The following is a 13,715-nucleotide window of genomic DNA, read 5'->3' as shown; positions in this document are numbered from 1 at the left end:
AGCACGCATTGCGCCTAACTGCTATTTAAACTGTCTTTTTAAAAATGGATTTGACCTTGGAATGAAGTTATACAAAAGGGCAGAGACACAGAGCAATGTGATATTGGTTGAAAATGTATACCTAATAAACCCAAACTAGTTCTTTGGATAAAAGTCAAATACAATTTTAAACTATAAGAAAGCATTGACCCATGGCTTAATTGTTTTGTTTTCTTTCTCAAGGGTACACAAAATAAGATTGCTTCCTTCAACCAGCGAAGTCTGATACTTGGTGAAATACGATTTTTATTTATCTTCTTTCCCTGGTGGCCTCGAATAGTGTAGACTTCCAGCTTTCCTTGAAAGGTCTCAATGAAAGAAGACAGAGGAAACAGAGCGGGACCTCGGGGGCAGAAGCCACAGCTGCTTATTTGCCCTGTGACCATTCTAGGCAAGTACACTGGGTATTGGCTTAGGGACAGGGGACTGGTGGAGCATTGTCTCCTCGTGGGTAGTTGAGGCCCACGGGCCTTGATTTCTGCAGTCTCAGATCCGGATCGGGGACCAGGACAGCTATGGAGGGAGCCCTCGCCCCGAGCGTTTACCTGCAGGGGTCTGCGATCTGCTGCTGCTCCCCTTGCCGCATCACCCGCCGCCGGTGGCTCAGGGTAGGCGTGGGCAGCGTCTGCCCCAGTGTGCAGCTGACCAGCTTCAGGAGCTGAGTGAACAGCTCTGGGTACAGGCCTGTCACAGGGGTGCCTATTGAGACCACTTCCTGGATGGCACAGGCCACCTGTGGGGAGGAAGGGCCCCATGTCCAGATAGGCTCCTTTCCTCCAAGGACATCCTGGTCAACAACTTTGTGTTGTCCCCAGACAACTGCCTCCCAAGTTGACCACATTTACGGTAAAAACACATAGAAATCAACTCAGACTATGTTTCTCTCTTAGAACTTCCATGTTTGGCAACTCCAAACTCCAGGGGCCACCGGTCTGGTAAATGAAATGTTCTCCAGCAGTGGGCATGTGGGGGGAGTCACCCAACAGAAAAGGGTACTTCAGACATCTCAAAGACAAACTTGAAAATAGAGAGACACAGATTTTCTTTGGGCTGATGAGAAATTTGCTTCTAAAAACGGAAGCCACAGACAAAATTACTGTCATCTTTTCCTGTTATAAACTGGAGCTGATTTACAATCAGGGCATGAGAAGACAAGTGGGACTCATGGTACGTCACCAAGTTCCCAGTGGGGACAGTCATGGAGTGGGACCCAGTTCCAGACACGGGGCGGGTTGTCCCACTCACTGCAATTGCGTCCGTGCCGGCCAGGTCATCATCTATCCGGTTCTCCAGCTTGTCTGTCAGGGCTCTCAAGAGTTTACCGCTGGAGGCCGGGTTCTCAGCCAATGCCTTCCACAGTGTCTTTGTGTCCCTAGGGTAGCACGGCAGGGGACTGATAAGGCGCAACTCCTTAGAATACGAGCTATTCCATCTGACTCACTCTAAACCCACATAATGACTAATCCAAATTTCAAGGACAGATGGACATGGGAGCATGCCTGGGGAAATTAAGGATGTTTTATTTAACAGTCTGGCTTTCTGGCCTTGGGCTCCTGAGCTTTGTTAATGTCCATCAAGACAGATACCTACCGGACTTCCGGCCAAGATGGAGGCTTAGACGGACACGCTAGGTCTCCCTCTACAACCAGAGAGGAATACAACTACTTCAAAACAAAGGATAACTAGAAATTCCAGAAAATAAAACTACACGGAAGCCCAACATATGAAGTTATAAACCAGCGGTGCCATTTGGGCAGGTAAGAGTTAAAGAAGGCAAAGCTGTTTGCAGAGCGGCGGGCGGGGCGGCGAAAAATCCCGGAGGCAATCAAGCCCCTGGCGTGCGCGACTCCAATCAAGCCCCTGGCCTACTCCGGCGCTGGGGAGAGCGGTCGCAGCATCGCCTTGAACAGTGAGGCCCAGGGGGGCGGGAGGACGGATCCCGGTCTCCTAGCTGAATAACTGTGTGAATCCATCTTGGACCCCCGCCCCCACAGAAAGCACCACAGGGCTGCGAAATAGGTCGCAGACAGGCGCCGGTCGCTGACTTGTGACGCGTACACAGGCACTGCCCCCGACAGCCGGCCCAAGAAAACAAAACGCATCTGTCAAAATGTGGCAGACAAATATAGAGATCCCGGTGGCACAACTCACCAGACAGCAGATAGAGAACCTGACAGATGAACAGATAAGAAACCTGTCAGAGGCTCAGTTCTGGGCCATTGTTATCAGGTGGCTTACAGAATTCACAAAAGAGCAGGAAAAAGATATGAAAGAAGCGAAAAACTTCCATAACGAAAGGAACAAAACCACATACGAGACAGATGGTGAGGAATCCAGAGTTCATTTCAACAAACTGGAATATGGAGAAGGAACAAGCAGTCAACCAATGCAGCGAGAGGAAATAGGAAGAAACAATGAGAGGATCAGAAACCTCTGGGACAGCTATAAAAGGCCCAACATAAGAATCATTGGTTTGCCAGAGAATGAGGAAGATGAACTAGAACTTGAAAAATTGAGTGAAAATATAATAAAGGAGAACTTCCCAGACTTGGGGAAGGGAATAGACATGCAGGTCCAGGAAGCAAGGAGAGTTCCCAAGAGACTGGACCCAGGGAGAACCACTCCAAGACACATTATAATCAAAATGTCAAAAATTAAGGATAAAGAGAGAATCTTAAAAGCAGCAAGAGAGAAGAAAAGAATTATGTACAAAGGGGTCCCAATTAGACTATCAGCTGACTTCTCAAGGGAAACACTACAGGCAAGAAGGGACTGGCAAGAAATATTCAAAGTAATGAAAATCCAAAACCTACAACCACGAATACTCTATCCAGCGAAATTGTCATTCAGAATAGAAGGACAGAGAAAGTGTTTCCAGGACAAAATAAAACTGAAAGAGTTCATTAGATCCAAACCACTATTATATGAGATGTTAAAGGGACTGGTTTAAAAAACAGAAGCTAGGGAGATGAAACAAAGGCAAACGAAACAGGCAACGAGAGTGGAAAAGGAACTGTGGGTAAGGGAAGCATAGTGGGGGGAGGTCAACAGGGAGGGGGAGTGGGGAGAGGGAGGGAGATGATATAGGAATTGGGGATCATGGTAAGAGGGAATGGAATAGACGGAGAGAGATTGGGAGGAACTGTATGCACAACTAATGGACATAATCTAAAAGGGGGGGACAACTGGAGGGAGGGGGGCCACCGGGTGGAGGGGAGCAGAGGGAAGGGAAATTGGCACAAATGTAATATTTTAATCAATAAAACACATTAAATCTGAAAAAAAAAAAAAAAAAAAAAAAAAAGACAGATACCTACCAAAGAGGTTATTTTGGGCAACCAAAAAGAGGAGAAATATTTGCTTTTTAATACCTATTCCTATGGTGTGTTTAAGAAAAATCTCATTATTATTCAAAGAGCATGTATACATGGAAAACATGAGGGAACACATTACTTGTGATTCAAGCACTAATTTTTAAATTATGATTCAGGTGAGATGTTTTCATCCTTTTATTTCCTATCTTTCTCTCAAACAACAACCCTTTTCCGATGCTTTGCAGAGTGGCTTTTCCTGGGAGAAGGGACCAGTTTCGTGAGGACTCTACCTGTCAAAGGGCAGAGGCTTCTGTAAAAGGTTGGTGACTACGGCGTCCGTGTGAAAGCTGGCTATCTGGGAGACGGCTTCCAGCATAAACTGAAAACTTTCCTCCTTTTGTCTGAGGACTGGCATGTGATAGTAAATTATGCTCAAGATCTCCAACAGCTAAAAAGAAAAAGCCAAATCAAACATTAAGTTATCATTTTCTTTTTATTTGAAGGGCTTAGGGTGTGTGTGGTCAGTCTATCGGTAGTTGATGAATTATACAAACTTAAAAGTGATAAAAGTGATCATTCTATACATGGTTTTTCTCTTATTTGGGAGCATTATTGATGAAGTGGGAATTTATTCTTAAACAATTTAGTAAATATTTAGTGAAAGGCTGCCTTATGCCAGGTGTTGTGCTACGTTAAGCGCTGTACAAAGATAGATAAGATGTAGCCCTCTCTCAGAAGAAGTGGGTGGGCTGATAAGGGCTGTTAGGCATATACTCAAAGGCTTGTACACAAGACAGTGTATGACAAATGGTATACGAGGGATACACACGACTGATGGGGGAATCCAGAGAAACTGAGCTTGCTTTGGAGGGACATCTGGTCTGGGTCTCGAAGGATATAGAGCAATTTCAAAAGGCAATGTGGAGGCGATGGGGAAAGGCATTCTCATCAGAAAGAATATGGGTAAATTTGCAAAATCAAAGAGCATGAGACTAGGTGGAGCACAGAGGATTTTTAGAGCAGTGACACTATTTTGTATAACACCACAATGGTGGACCCATGTCATTATATATTTGCCAACACCAAGAGTGAACCCGAATGTAGACTATGGACTTTGGGTGATTATATCATGTGTCAATGTAGGCTCATCAATTGTGCATGTGTGGGGACAGGAGGTGTAGGGGAACCCTGTACTTTCTGCTCAATTTTGTGGTGAGCCTAACATGGCTCTAAAAAATAAAATCTATATCTTGAGAATATTATGCTAAACAAAATGTTAGAAAGATTTAAGAACCATATGATTTCACTCATATGTTAGATATAAAACTGAAAGCAACAAATGAACAATTAATAAACAAAAATTCATAGACACAGACACCAGCATGGCGATGACCAGATGAAAGGGGTCGGGAGGAAGTAAAGGGTAAATGGTATCAAATATATGGTGACAGAAGATGATCTGACTTTGGGGGTGGGCACACAATGCATACACAGGTGATGTATCATAGAGCTGTACACTTGAAACCTACAGAATCTTATTTACCCTTTAAGTGCCATGCATAATTTGAAATTTGGATCAACATGAGAAAAAATTATATCAATATATAACCTGAGGTACCAAAAAAAGAGAACAAAGAATAAAGTACAAATTATTTCATTGTTGATTACATTTATAGCCATTGAAAAAAGAGTCTCTGGGGGCGACGCTGGCACTTTGGGAAAAATTTGTCAGCGTCACTCACAGCGACCTTGGCACTGAAAGGATTAATTAACAATTGTCACATCAATAAATGTAATTAAAAATAAAATAAAACAAATCAATATTAAAAAAGCAGCATGAGATCATGGGCACAAGAAAATGCAGAAAAGATTTCCGGAGCTGGAGAATGGTCAAGTGTGGAGCACAGAGAGAATGAATGTGATGGAAGGAAGACCATTTGATAGCAAGGGTGAAGCCAGACCCTGGAGGGTACTGAAGGCCGCCTTTACGAATTTGGGTGTCAATCTGCGAGTAGCGTGGAATGATGTTATACATTTGGATTTCTGACTTGGAGAAGGCTATGTCTCTATGGTAAAGTAGCTTTGCTTCCAGCAAAGAAAGATGTTTCTTTCACTTATTTTGGATGAGAGTTTTAGGTTAAGTATAACATGGTTACTACAGAGTCTCACTGCAATGATTCTTGGAGAGGATTTAAGTCCCTTTGTACACGTTTACTTATTGTGCAGCTCGCTTTTATGCTAAATACACAAATTCATGAACATTTTGTGTTTATTAACCTTTGATTCTCCTATGCCTACCCCAGTGCCTGCCAATTATATATAGTCAATAGGTGTTTTTGAAAACACAAAACAAAACTGGAAAGTAATTAACACAGAGGTCGTTTGTCAAAGTCATGCGTTAGAGAATTCGTTGACTTAGGATAGTAACCGTGGGCTGTGGGGACCTTAACTTCTTTCTCCTAGTCTCCTTGGGATGCCTTCATTGAGTTAAGGAGTCTTTGCCTCCTTATTAATCATTGGATGTTTTGTATTTCATTTCCAACCTCGAGAGAGAGAACAAAGCATTTCTATTTGGAGCTCTTAGCCAAGCTTCCTTAATTGAAATCCTGTTTTCTCTGCCTCCCTCTCCAGTTGGGAAAAAAGATGGAGGACTTTCCCTTCAATTGGTTCCTCAGTGACAGTCCTCCTTCCCCCCAAATAAATTCTAAGGTGTGTGGAAGACCAGCTTGAAGAGTGCCAGTGGCATTAGAGTGTGTCCTGGCTCTCAGGGCCATCACAAAGGCATGTTCACATGGTCCCTCTCATCCTTGAAGATCTAAAACCCAGTTTTCCATAATCCAAATGCCCTTGGTTCAGAGGGGCTTCCTCTGGCCAATGAGTGAAAGTTTGGAAAGTGTTTACAATTAGAGATTAGAGAGGAGATTGCGACAGCTTGAAGCATCAGCATCAGCCTGGTTGTTGAAACACAACTTGGGTCTCTGCTGAGATCTGCCAAGGCTCTGTGGGCTTTGTTTGCTGCCCATCAGAAGACACAGTGAGACGTGGCGGCCAACATGGCATTTCAGAAGTATTGGAATTTTACTTGGTTGTCCAACTGGCGGCCAGTTTACCTGATCTTCCAAAGCAGCTCCCTGTTCCTTCAGGGCGGTGATCATCCATATGCCACAGGCCGTTGTACACGAGGGGCTGAGGGTCTCCAGACCATCCAGGATTTCCTCCAGGAACATGACAATTTCTTCACTTGGGATGAGTTTACTAACAAGCTGAGAAGATACCAGAAAATCTCATGTTATCAACCACCACACGTCATATCAGGACACATACAAAATGCTGTTACTCCTTGCTTTAGGATGTTGGAGACCAGTGGGCCTGGCAAACAGTGAACATATGACTGGGGCCTTAGAAACCAGGGAAAATACTCAAATAGGACACAGACATGACCTTTAACCTCTAAGCAAAATTTCCTTGGAGTTGCCTGCTGATGCAATATTCTCTCCAAACTGAGGTTTTCCTCCGTCGGGGAAAAGTGATGCACAATGTGTACACAGTGATGAGTATGTTTCATAGTACATATCATGCAGCATAGAAGTAAGTCTCATGTCTGCTAAAGGCTAGTGAGGATGAACCATTATGAGTCCCATATTTTATTCTTCTCTATCTCAATATTAAGAATAGTCAATAAAATGTCAAGAAATTGCAATTTTGGTCTTTACATACAAGAACTATACCGAATGTTGGTTGATAGCAGTATGTGACTGTGTGTGTGACTGTATGTGTGTGGTTTGTGTGTGTGTGTGTGTGTGTGTGTGTATGAAAAGTCAGCAGTTTGAATGAATTCCAGGAGCATTACCTGGGGCTTTAATCAAGCAAGGTGGTCATAATTATGGGTCTGTAGGTATGAAAACATTCCTGTTCACAACCGACCCCCCTTGTATTAAATGGCCTGATGATGTTTGGTGGAATCATCCTTGAGAGGAAGTGGGTTTCTGTTCATGAGCAGTGGCATGTCCCGGCCAGTTTGTTACATATCATGGTTCCCGGATCAAAGGGCTAGGTTGGCCTGTCTGTTCTATGTAGCACCAAATGCCTGCCTGGGGGCCAAGCTCAGTGGCCCTCTTCTACCTTTCTTAAAAAAACCCACAACACTGTGATGGGGATTGGTCTGGGAAGAAAGGGAACTCATGTTTTTGAGCCCCTATCAGGTGTCAGACACTTCCTTAGGCATGTGACCTATGTTCCCCCCAGTTCCCACCTTGCTCCTCTCTCATATTCTGATCACTTTCTCATTGTCACCGCTGTTGCTGCCTTCGACCAAGTCACCTAATCTCCCACCTTGATTCTCATAGTTTCCTCCAAAGTTGGCTCACTAATTTCACTCTTGCCAGCCTATATTCCAGTCAAAACACAGCAGTCAGACAACACTTTAGAAATAAAAATTTAGCTCCTCTTCACAGAACTATCGCTAGCCCATAAACGGTTTTTTGCAAATTAGGTAAAGGCGTTCTGTCCTCTAGTCCAACTAATTTTGTTGGACACTTCCTTGCCATCTGGGGATAATTGCCATAATACATACAGATCTACGATATCTTCTTTAGGGGGGATGCTGTCTCACATGGGGGGTGCCCTTGTGCATTTTTCTCAAGTGGCACAGTTACAGGTAGTGGTCTTGACTCTTCTGTTCAGAAGCCTCTCTGATGGTTTTAGATTTCAACTGTAGTAAAAGCCAAGGTCCTTAACAAAACCTGGAAGGTTCCTGAATTGGCCCCGGGCTATCTCTTGGATCCCTGATCTACTTCTATGTCCCATTGCAGGGTGTTTGTGCCTGCTGCTTCCCCTCTGCCTGGAACGTTCTTTTCCACATGTCTGCATGCTTCTCTCCTTTAGGGTGGTGCTCTCTGAGGGATGGATTACCCCTTCCTCACTCGACTGTATTTTTCTCAATGGTCACTACCTGACATGTTATCTATCTGGCAGACTCCGTCTACTAGCCTGCCAGCTCAGTGAGAGCAGGCATTTTGTCCTTTTCTGTTCTTAGAGCTTAGGACAAAGTCTGGCAGATGGCAGGTGCACAGGGAATATTAGGTGAATAATGGATGATAGAACACATGAATGAGTTGACCAGCCTGTCCTCATACCAGCTCTGAGAGGTGGGTTAGGAGCTTTTTTTGGAGGTAAGGATTCTGAGCTTCGAGCAGTGCACATGGAGTCTACCTGATTTACTCTATTGCCCTTGTCCCTGCTACTCCACCCCACTGTCTTCCTCTACCTGGAGAGGGTCACTTGACTGACAAGGTTTCCAGAGTATGAAATGAGCAGTAGCAACCATCAGCTGGGCACGTGTCCACCCAGAGTGCATAAACAACAGGACAAAGGTCTTCCACTCAGCTTGGATGGCCACACTGGTGCCCTCTTTGGTAGTGGGGTGTACACAGCTGACTCATTTGAAAGTCAACCCAGAATCATCTTGAAATCTCTTGGCCAGTCCTCCACGCCTGTTACCTTTGCTATTTTAGAAGAAATCTTGACCTGGGCCTGCACGTCATCACACTGCAGCCCTTCTTGCAAACCCTGTAGCCTTTCCATTTCCAGGCGAATACCTAAAAGCAGCAACGGGAGAGAGAGGTGAGAGTTCAGAGACCTGACAGACATTGAGGAGCCTGGCTATATTTGGATGCAACACGAACTCAACTGTTGGACACCTTTAACAAACAAATGATGAGACAGTGAGAATAAGAACAAACTTGTATTGAGTACTTTCTACCTGCTGGGCACTGTGTTGAATCCTCACCTACAATGACCTCACTGATTACTCAGAAAGATCATCTGAGGTGGACTCTCCTGTTATTTTCCCTATCCTGTAGATGAGAAAGCTGAGGCAGAGATATGAACCCATTTGGCCACATGACAGTGAGTTAAAAAAAAATAGGGACGTCAGAGCTTGCACCCTGGTCTGTCTGACTCCATGACAGTGATGCCCAGGCTCATGCTGCTGTGCTATCCTGCCAACTCTGCCGGAGTCTCATCCTGCAGTGAGCCGCTCTGGGCAGATGGAAAGGTAACTCCTGTAATGGGAACATCAGCGACTGTGTAGGTGCTTGTTGATTTCAATTTATAGATAGACCTAAATAGTAACGATTTTCCTGTTTGTTGTCTGAATATATAGTGATTGTGGACACTCACACCTGAATGGTTAGGCAGAAGGCCACCTAGCCCGACAAGCACACACAGACTTTAGAGTCACACAGACTTGAGCTCAAAGCCCAGCCTTATGAGTTCAGCAGTCCAAGCTTCTGGTACATGTCTAACCTCAGATACGTCATCTCAAAACTGACTAACATCCCTGAGTATCAAATGGGCATTGAATTTAGTATCACACTCATTAATTATATCTAGTAAGTGTTTAATACTCATGTTCTTTCTCTCTACCATGCTTATTAATCAAGAGGAAGAGTTAAAGTAAATAACAAATTAGTGCATTTCTTGTTAACAGAGAGTATTTGAAGATGGGAACTTCGCATGTTTCAAGGAAATAAAGGAGGCTAAAGGAAGAATAGGTAGAATAATAATAAAATTCAAATTCTTTTCTTTCTCTGAGGTTCCCACTCTGACACATTTCTTCTCTTACTGAAATGGTCCCACTTTTTCTCAGAAACGGTTGAGCTAGGGAGGGAAGTGAGGAGAGAGAGAGGGAGAAAGAGAGGAGAGGAAGGAGAGAGCCACAGATATACAAGGATTTCTCCTCATTTGTCCCTCATTCACCTTTTATGCAGAACAGAGCGATGGTGGAGCTGGCAGCAGCCTGGCGGATGGTGGGCAGGGTGTCGCAGGAGTGGGGTGCCAGAAGGCCAAGGAGTGAGCCGATTTTAAATTTCCCTGGTGCCTGCAGGGCGAGGGAGGTCCCCAGGTGATAAAGTGTCTTGATAATCCCTCAGGATATTTCCAACCCTGGATATTCCATCCCTGTTTGCTCCCTGCAGGCCCTTGGAATGGAATGAAATCTTGGATTTGCCCCGTAAGGGTGGTGGAAAAGCAAGCAAGTGGGCAAAGACAGCCAGATGCTGATCCCAGGTGCTTGCCCCGTGCTGCGCCCCTCCCCCCGCCCTGCCCTGAGGTTGGGAGACCCCTCTCTAGAAAGCACTGGGGCTGGGGCTGGAGACCCATCCTGCAGGAGTTTGGGATTCCAGGGGCCTCCGAGATCCCTGCTGTTAGCAAGCACTGACGCCTATTCCTTCTGGGGGATTCGTTACCTCGACGTCATTCGTCAGCACTTCTGCGACAATCTGGAAGGCTCTTTCTCTTTCCCACTCTTTTTGTGAAACAAGCCACATTCGGAGAAGCTGTTGGTCAAAGAAGAAGAGTCCTTTCCTTAGCGTGCTTCGTATTCCCCCACTCGCCTTCCCTCGCCCTTGCTGCCCCGCTCTCTGTCTCGCTCTCTCTGCCTCGTCTGCAACGGGGGCTCACCTCCCCACGAACTGTTTTAAAGTGGACCAGCCCTACATGATGGGGTTAGCGGGTCGGACTGGGCGTCTTTCTGTGAAGATGAGGTACAGCTTTGAGTGGTGCCTTGGCGCACAGGTTAAGGGACGTGGAGCTCAGTTTGAGCGGTGGCCCTACTCACATTAAACATTTCCTGACAGTCCTCTCCTTTCACATTCTCCCACATCATGGTCCTCAGCAGCTTTCCCAGAGCGTCCATGGACCGTTCATAGAGAAACTGAAATCAGATGTGAGTGGCAGGGTGAGGCTGGGGTCGGAGACGAAAGCCCCGCTGAGTTCTTCCTCCCGCGCGGGCCTCACCCCACCGACCTTAATGTGCTCCTTGTCCTTGTCCGTCTGGCCCTCATCTTTGAGTTTTCCCAGAGGTGGAAGGGGCAGCAGCCTCCGAATGTTTTCCTCAAGGATATTAAGGTGGTCATTTAGGGAGAGCCGCGGTTTCAGTTTGCTGAAACGAGAGCCGCGTGGAGGAGTGGGTGTCACGCAGGCAGACAGAACAGAACCCAGCAGAGTCCCCAAGAACTGCAGGTCATGTGTGAAGCGGTCAGATACACATTCTGACGTGCTGGGATGTTGAGGGGTGGTGACAGAAGCGGGGAGAGAGAGAGTGGGGACATAGAATGACACTGAACTAGTGAACATCATCAACACGCCTCGATTATAATTCATCAGAGTGATAAGAGCTGGCCACTTGCCTTGCATTACTTAACCCTTTAGTATATGACCTGTGATAACATTAACCTACTTGTTTTCTTCATTGCTCGTGTGTGTGTGTGTGTGTGTGTAAAAGAGAGAGAGAGAGATGATCTAAGTTTGGAGCAGTGAGTTTATCAATTTCCTCTGTCCTCTCACATTATGTGTAATGTCACACACACTGTAAGTTCTTACAAATGCACGAGTGACTAAATGACCCCTTCCTCCCTCTCTTTTCTCTCTCTTACATTTGCACACGAGGAATGAAGAAACCTGGACATACCTCGGCAAAAGGCAAATGTTCCATGAGAGGTGAACAATTCCATTTGCTACTACATCAGTGTAAATCAAGACAATCTAACACCACCTGTCAGTGAGCAACTGAGTAAAGACATGAGAAATGACACTCCCCAGGCGGGCAGGGCGGAACTGGTCCTCTCGCAGGGGAGAAGTCAGGAGTGGCCAGGACAGCTCTATTGAAAGGGTTAAATGTCTTGATACATGCTCAGTAGTCTTCTCATCTTTGTTGTCTGCCTGACTTTTTCAAAATGAGTTGATTGACGTATAATTTATGCACAACACACTGCTTCCATTTAAAGTGTGCAATTAAATAATTTTTACACCCATGAAACGACAGTTATAATCAATACAAAACATTGCTATCACCCCAAATTTTTCCTTATGCCCCTCTGTAGTTCATCTCTTCCTCCACTATTGTCCAGGCAAACACCGACTTACTTTCTGTCATTAGACATTAGTTTACATGTGTTCTGTCCACGTGAGTGCAGCCACAAACAACATGGGGCTACTGGACACATGAGTGGTGACTAGTCTGAATTGAGATGTGCTGCTGATCTAAAACACACTGGATTTTTAATATTTGGTAAGAAAAAATATGCAAATTAGGTCAGTATTATTTTCTATATACAATACATGTTGAAATAATATACCAGATATATTGGATTAAATAAAATAAGTGTTAGAATTAATTTGGTTTTTTTATGCTTTTAAAAGTGGCTACTAGGAAATTTTAAATAACACATGACTTGCATTATATTTCTACACCACAACACTGTTCTATAGCCTGGTTAATTTTTAATTCGTGTTCAAGTTTTATTTATTTGAGCCATCTTCAAATTTTCCTCATCTTTGCAAACATGGCAGCCCATGCCTTCCCTCATCTTGCCTCTGACTGCACGTTAGAGAAATTACGTAGGTGTGTTTTGGATCTATTTCCCCCGGTAGGCTCAGACTCTTTCAGGACAAGGCCATTTTTTGTTCCTTATTGTCTTTTCAGAATCTAGTTTAATGCCTGATACAGGGATAGACCTTGAGGATGTTATTCTAAGTGTAATAATGAGGCACAAACACCCAGATACTATATGATTCTACTTCTATGAGGTACCTCACAGGTAAAATTCTTAGAGACAGAAAGTAAAATGTGGTTTCCAGGGCTGGTGGTAGGAGGTTTAATGGGTGTAGTTTGCACAACAATGTGATTCTACTTAACACTATGACACCATGTACACTTAAAATTGGCTAACACGATAGATTTTATATTATGTGTATTTTAACGTAGTTAAAATTTTTTTAAAAAATTTAATGAAAAAAGAATGATGTTTGTGAAGAATTGGCAATAATCTGCGGATATAAAAGGTGAAGTGAGAAAAAAACAGGATGAAAAAACATATGTAGAGTAAGATCTTAAATCTAATCAAAACGGAGCACTATGTATATAAGGACTTGAAGGGAATAAGCCAAAATGTTGAAAAGAGGGGAAGAAATAGGAGTGATTTTATTATTAAAAATAACAAACTTAATATAACTTCCAAGTTTTAACAATGAACTTGCGTTTCTTTTAGTGCTGGGTGGGGGGGATGTTATTTTTTAAATTTACGTAAAATTATTTTCTTATTCAGGTTTATTGCTACTAACCAACTAGAATATGGTTAGAGCTTTTGCAATTTTTTAAACAGGAAGATTCAAATTTTCCTACAGGCCACGATCTAGGAAGAAACATTTCTTTTTGCACAGAAATTTCAGTCTTCATATATCAATAAATGTGATTCCATTGATCCATCTGTCAGTTCTCTAACTCTGGAAAGAGCAAAGGCCCCTGTTTGAAATAACCCACTGATAAACTGTGTTCATTTCGGGGAGGGTGCACTGGAGTTG

The 13,715-nt window shown here is 44.1% G+C and overlaps 1 protein-coding gene across 1 annotated transcript in view; it reads right to left on the bottom strand.

Moving 5' to 3' along the window:
- MROH2B (maestro heat like repeat family member 2B) overlaps positions 1–13,715 on the bottom strand; it is a 55,332-nt gene that overhangs the window by 9,529 nt on the left and 32,088 nt on the right. Inside the window, exons 25-33 of the mRNA XM_090279300.1 lie at positions 11,160–11,295; positions 10,972–11,067; positions 10,601–10,690; positions 10,113–10,233; positions 8,853–8,950; positions 6,464–6,616; positions 3,644–3,801; positions 1,285–1,411; positions 585–772 (exon numbers count right to left, since the gene is read on the bottom strand). Coding sequence (XP_090135426.1) covers positions 585–772; positions 1,285–1,411; positions 3,644–3,801; positions 6,464–6,616; positions 8,853–8,950; positions 10,113–10,233; positions 10,601–10,690; positions 10,972–11,067; positions 11,160–11,295 — 1,167 coding nt within the window. The remainder of the gene's footprint in view (positions 1–584; positions 773–1,284; positions 1,412–3,643; positions 3,802–6,463; positions 6,617–8,852; positions 8,951–10,112; positions 10,234–10,600; positions 10,691–10,971; positions 11,068–11,159; positions 11,296–13,715) is intronic.

The sequence above is a fragment of the Furipterus horrens genome, unplaced genomic scaffold (assembly GCF_987537825.1).
Source record: "Furipterus horrens unplaced genomic scaffold, mFurHor1.1.pri manual_scaffold_5, whole genome shotgun sequence".
Classification (NCBI taxonomy): domain Eukaryota; kingdom Metazoa; phylum Chordata; class Mammalia; order Chiroptera; family Furipteridae; genus Furipterus; species Furipterus horrens.
Note: the sequence above shows the minus strand (reverse complement) of the source record. Positions and strands in the feature narration are given on the sequence as shown.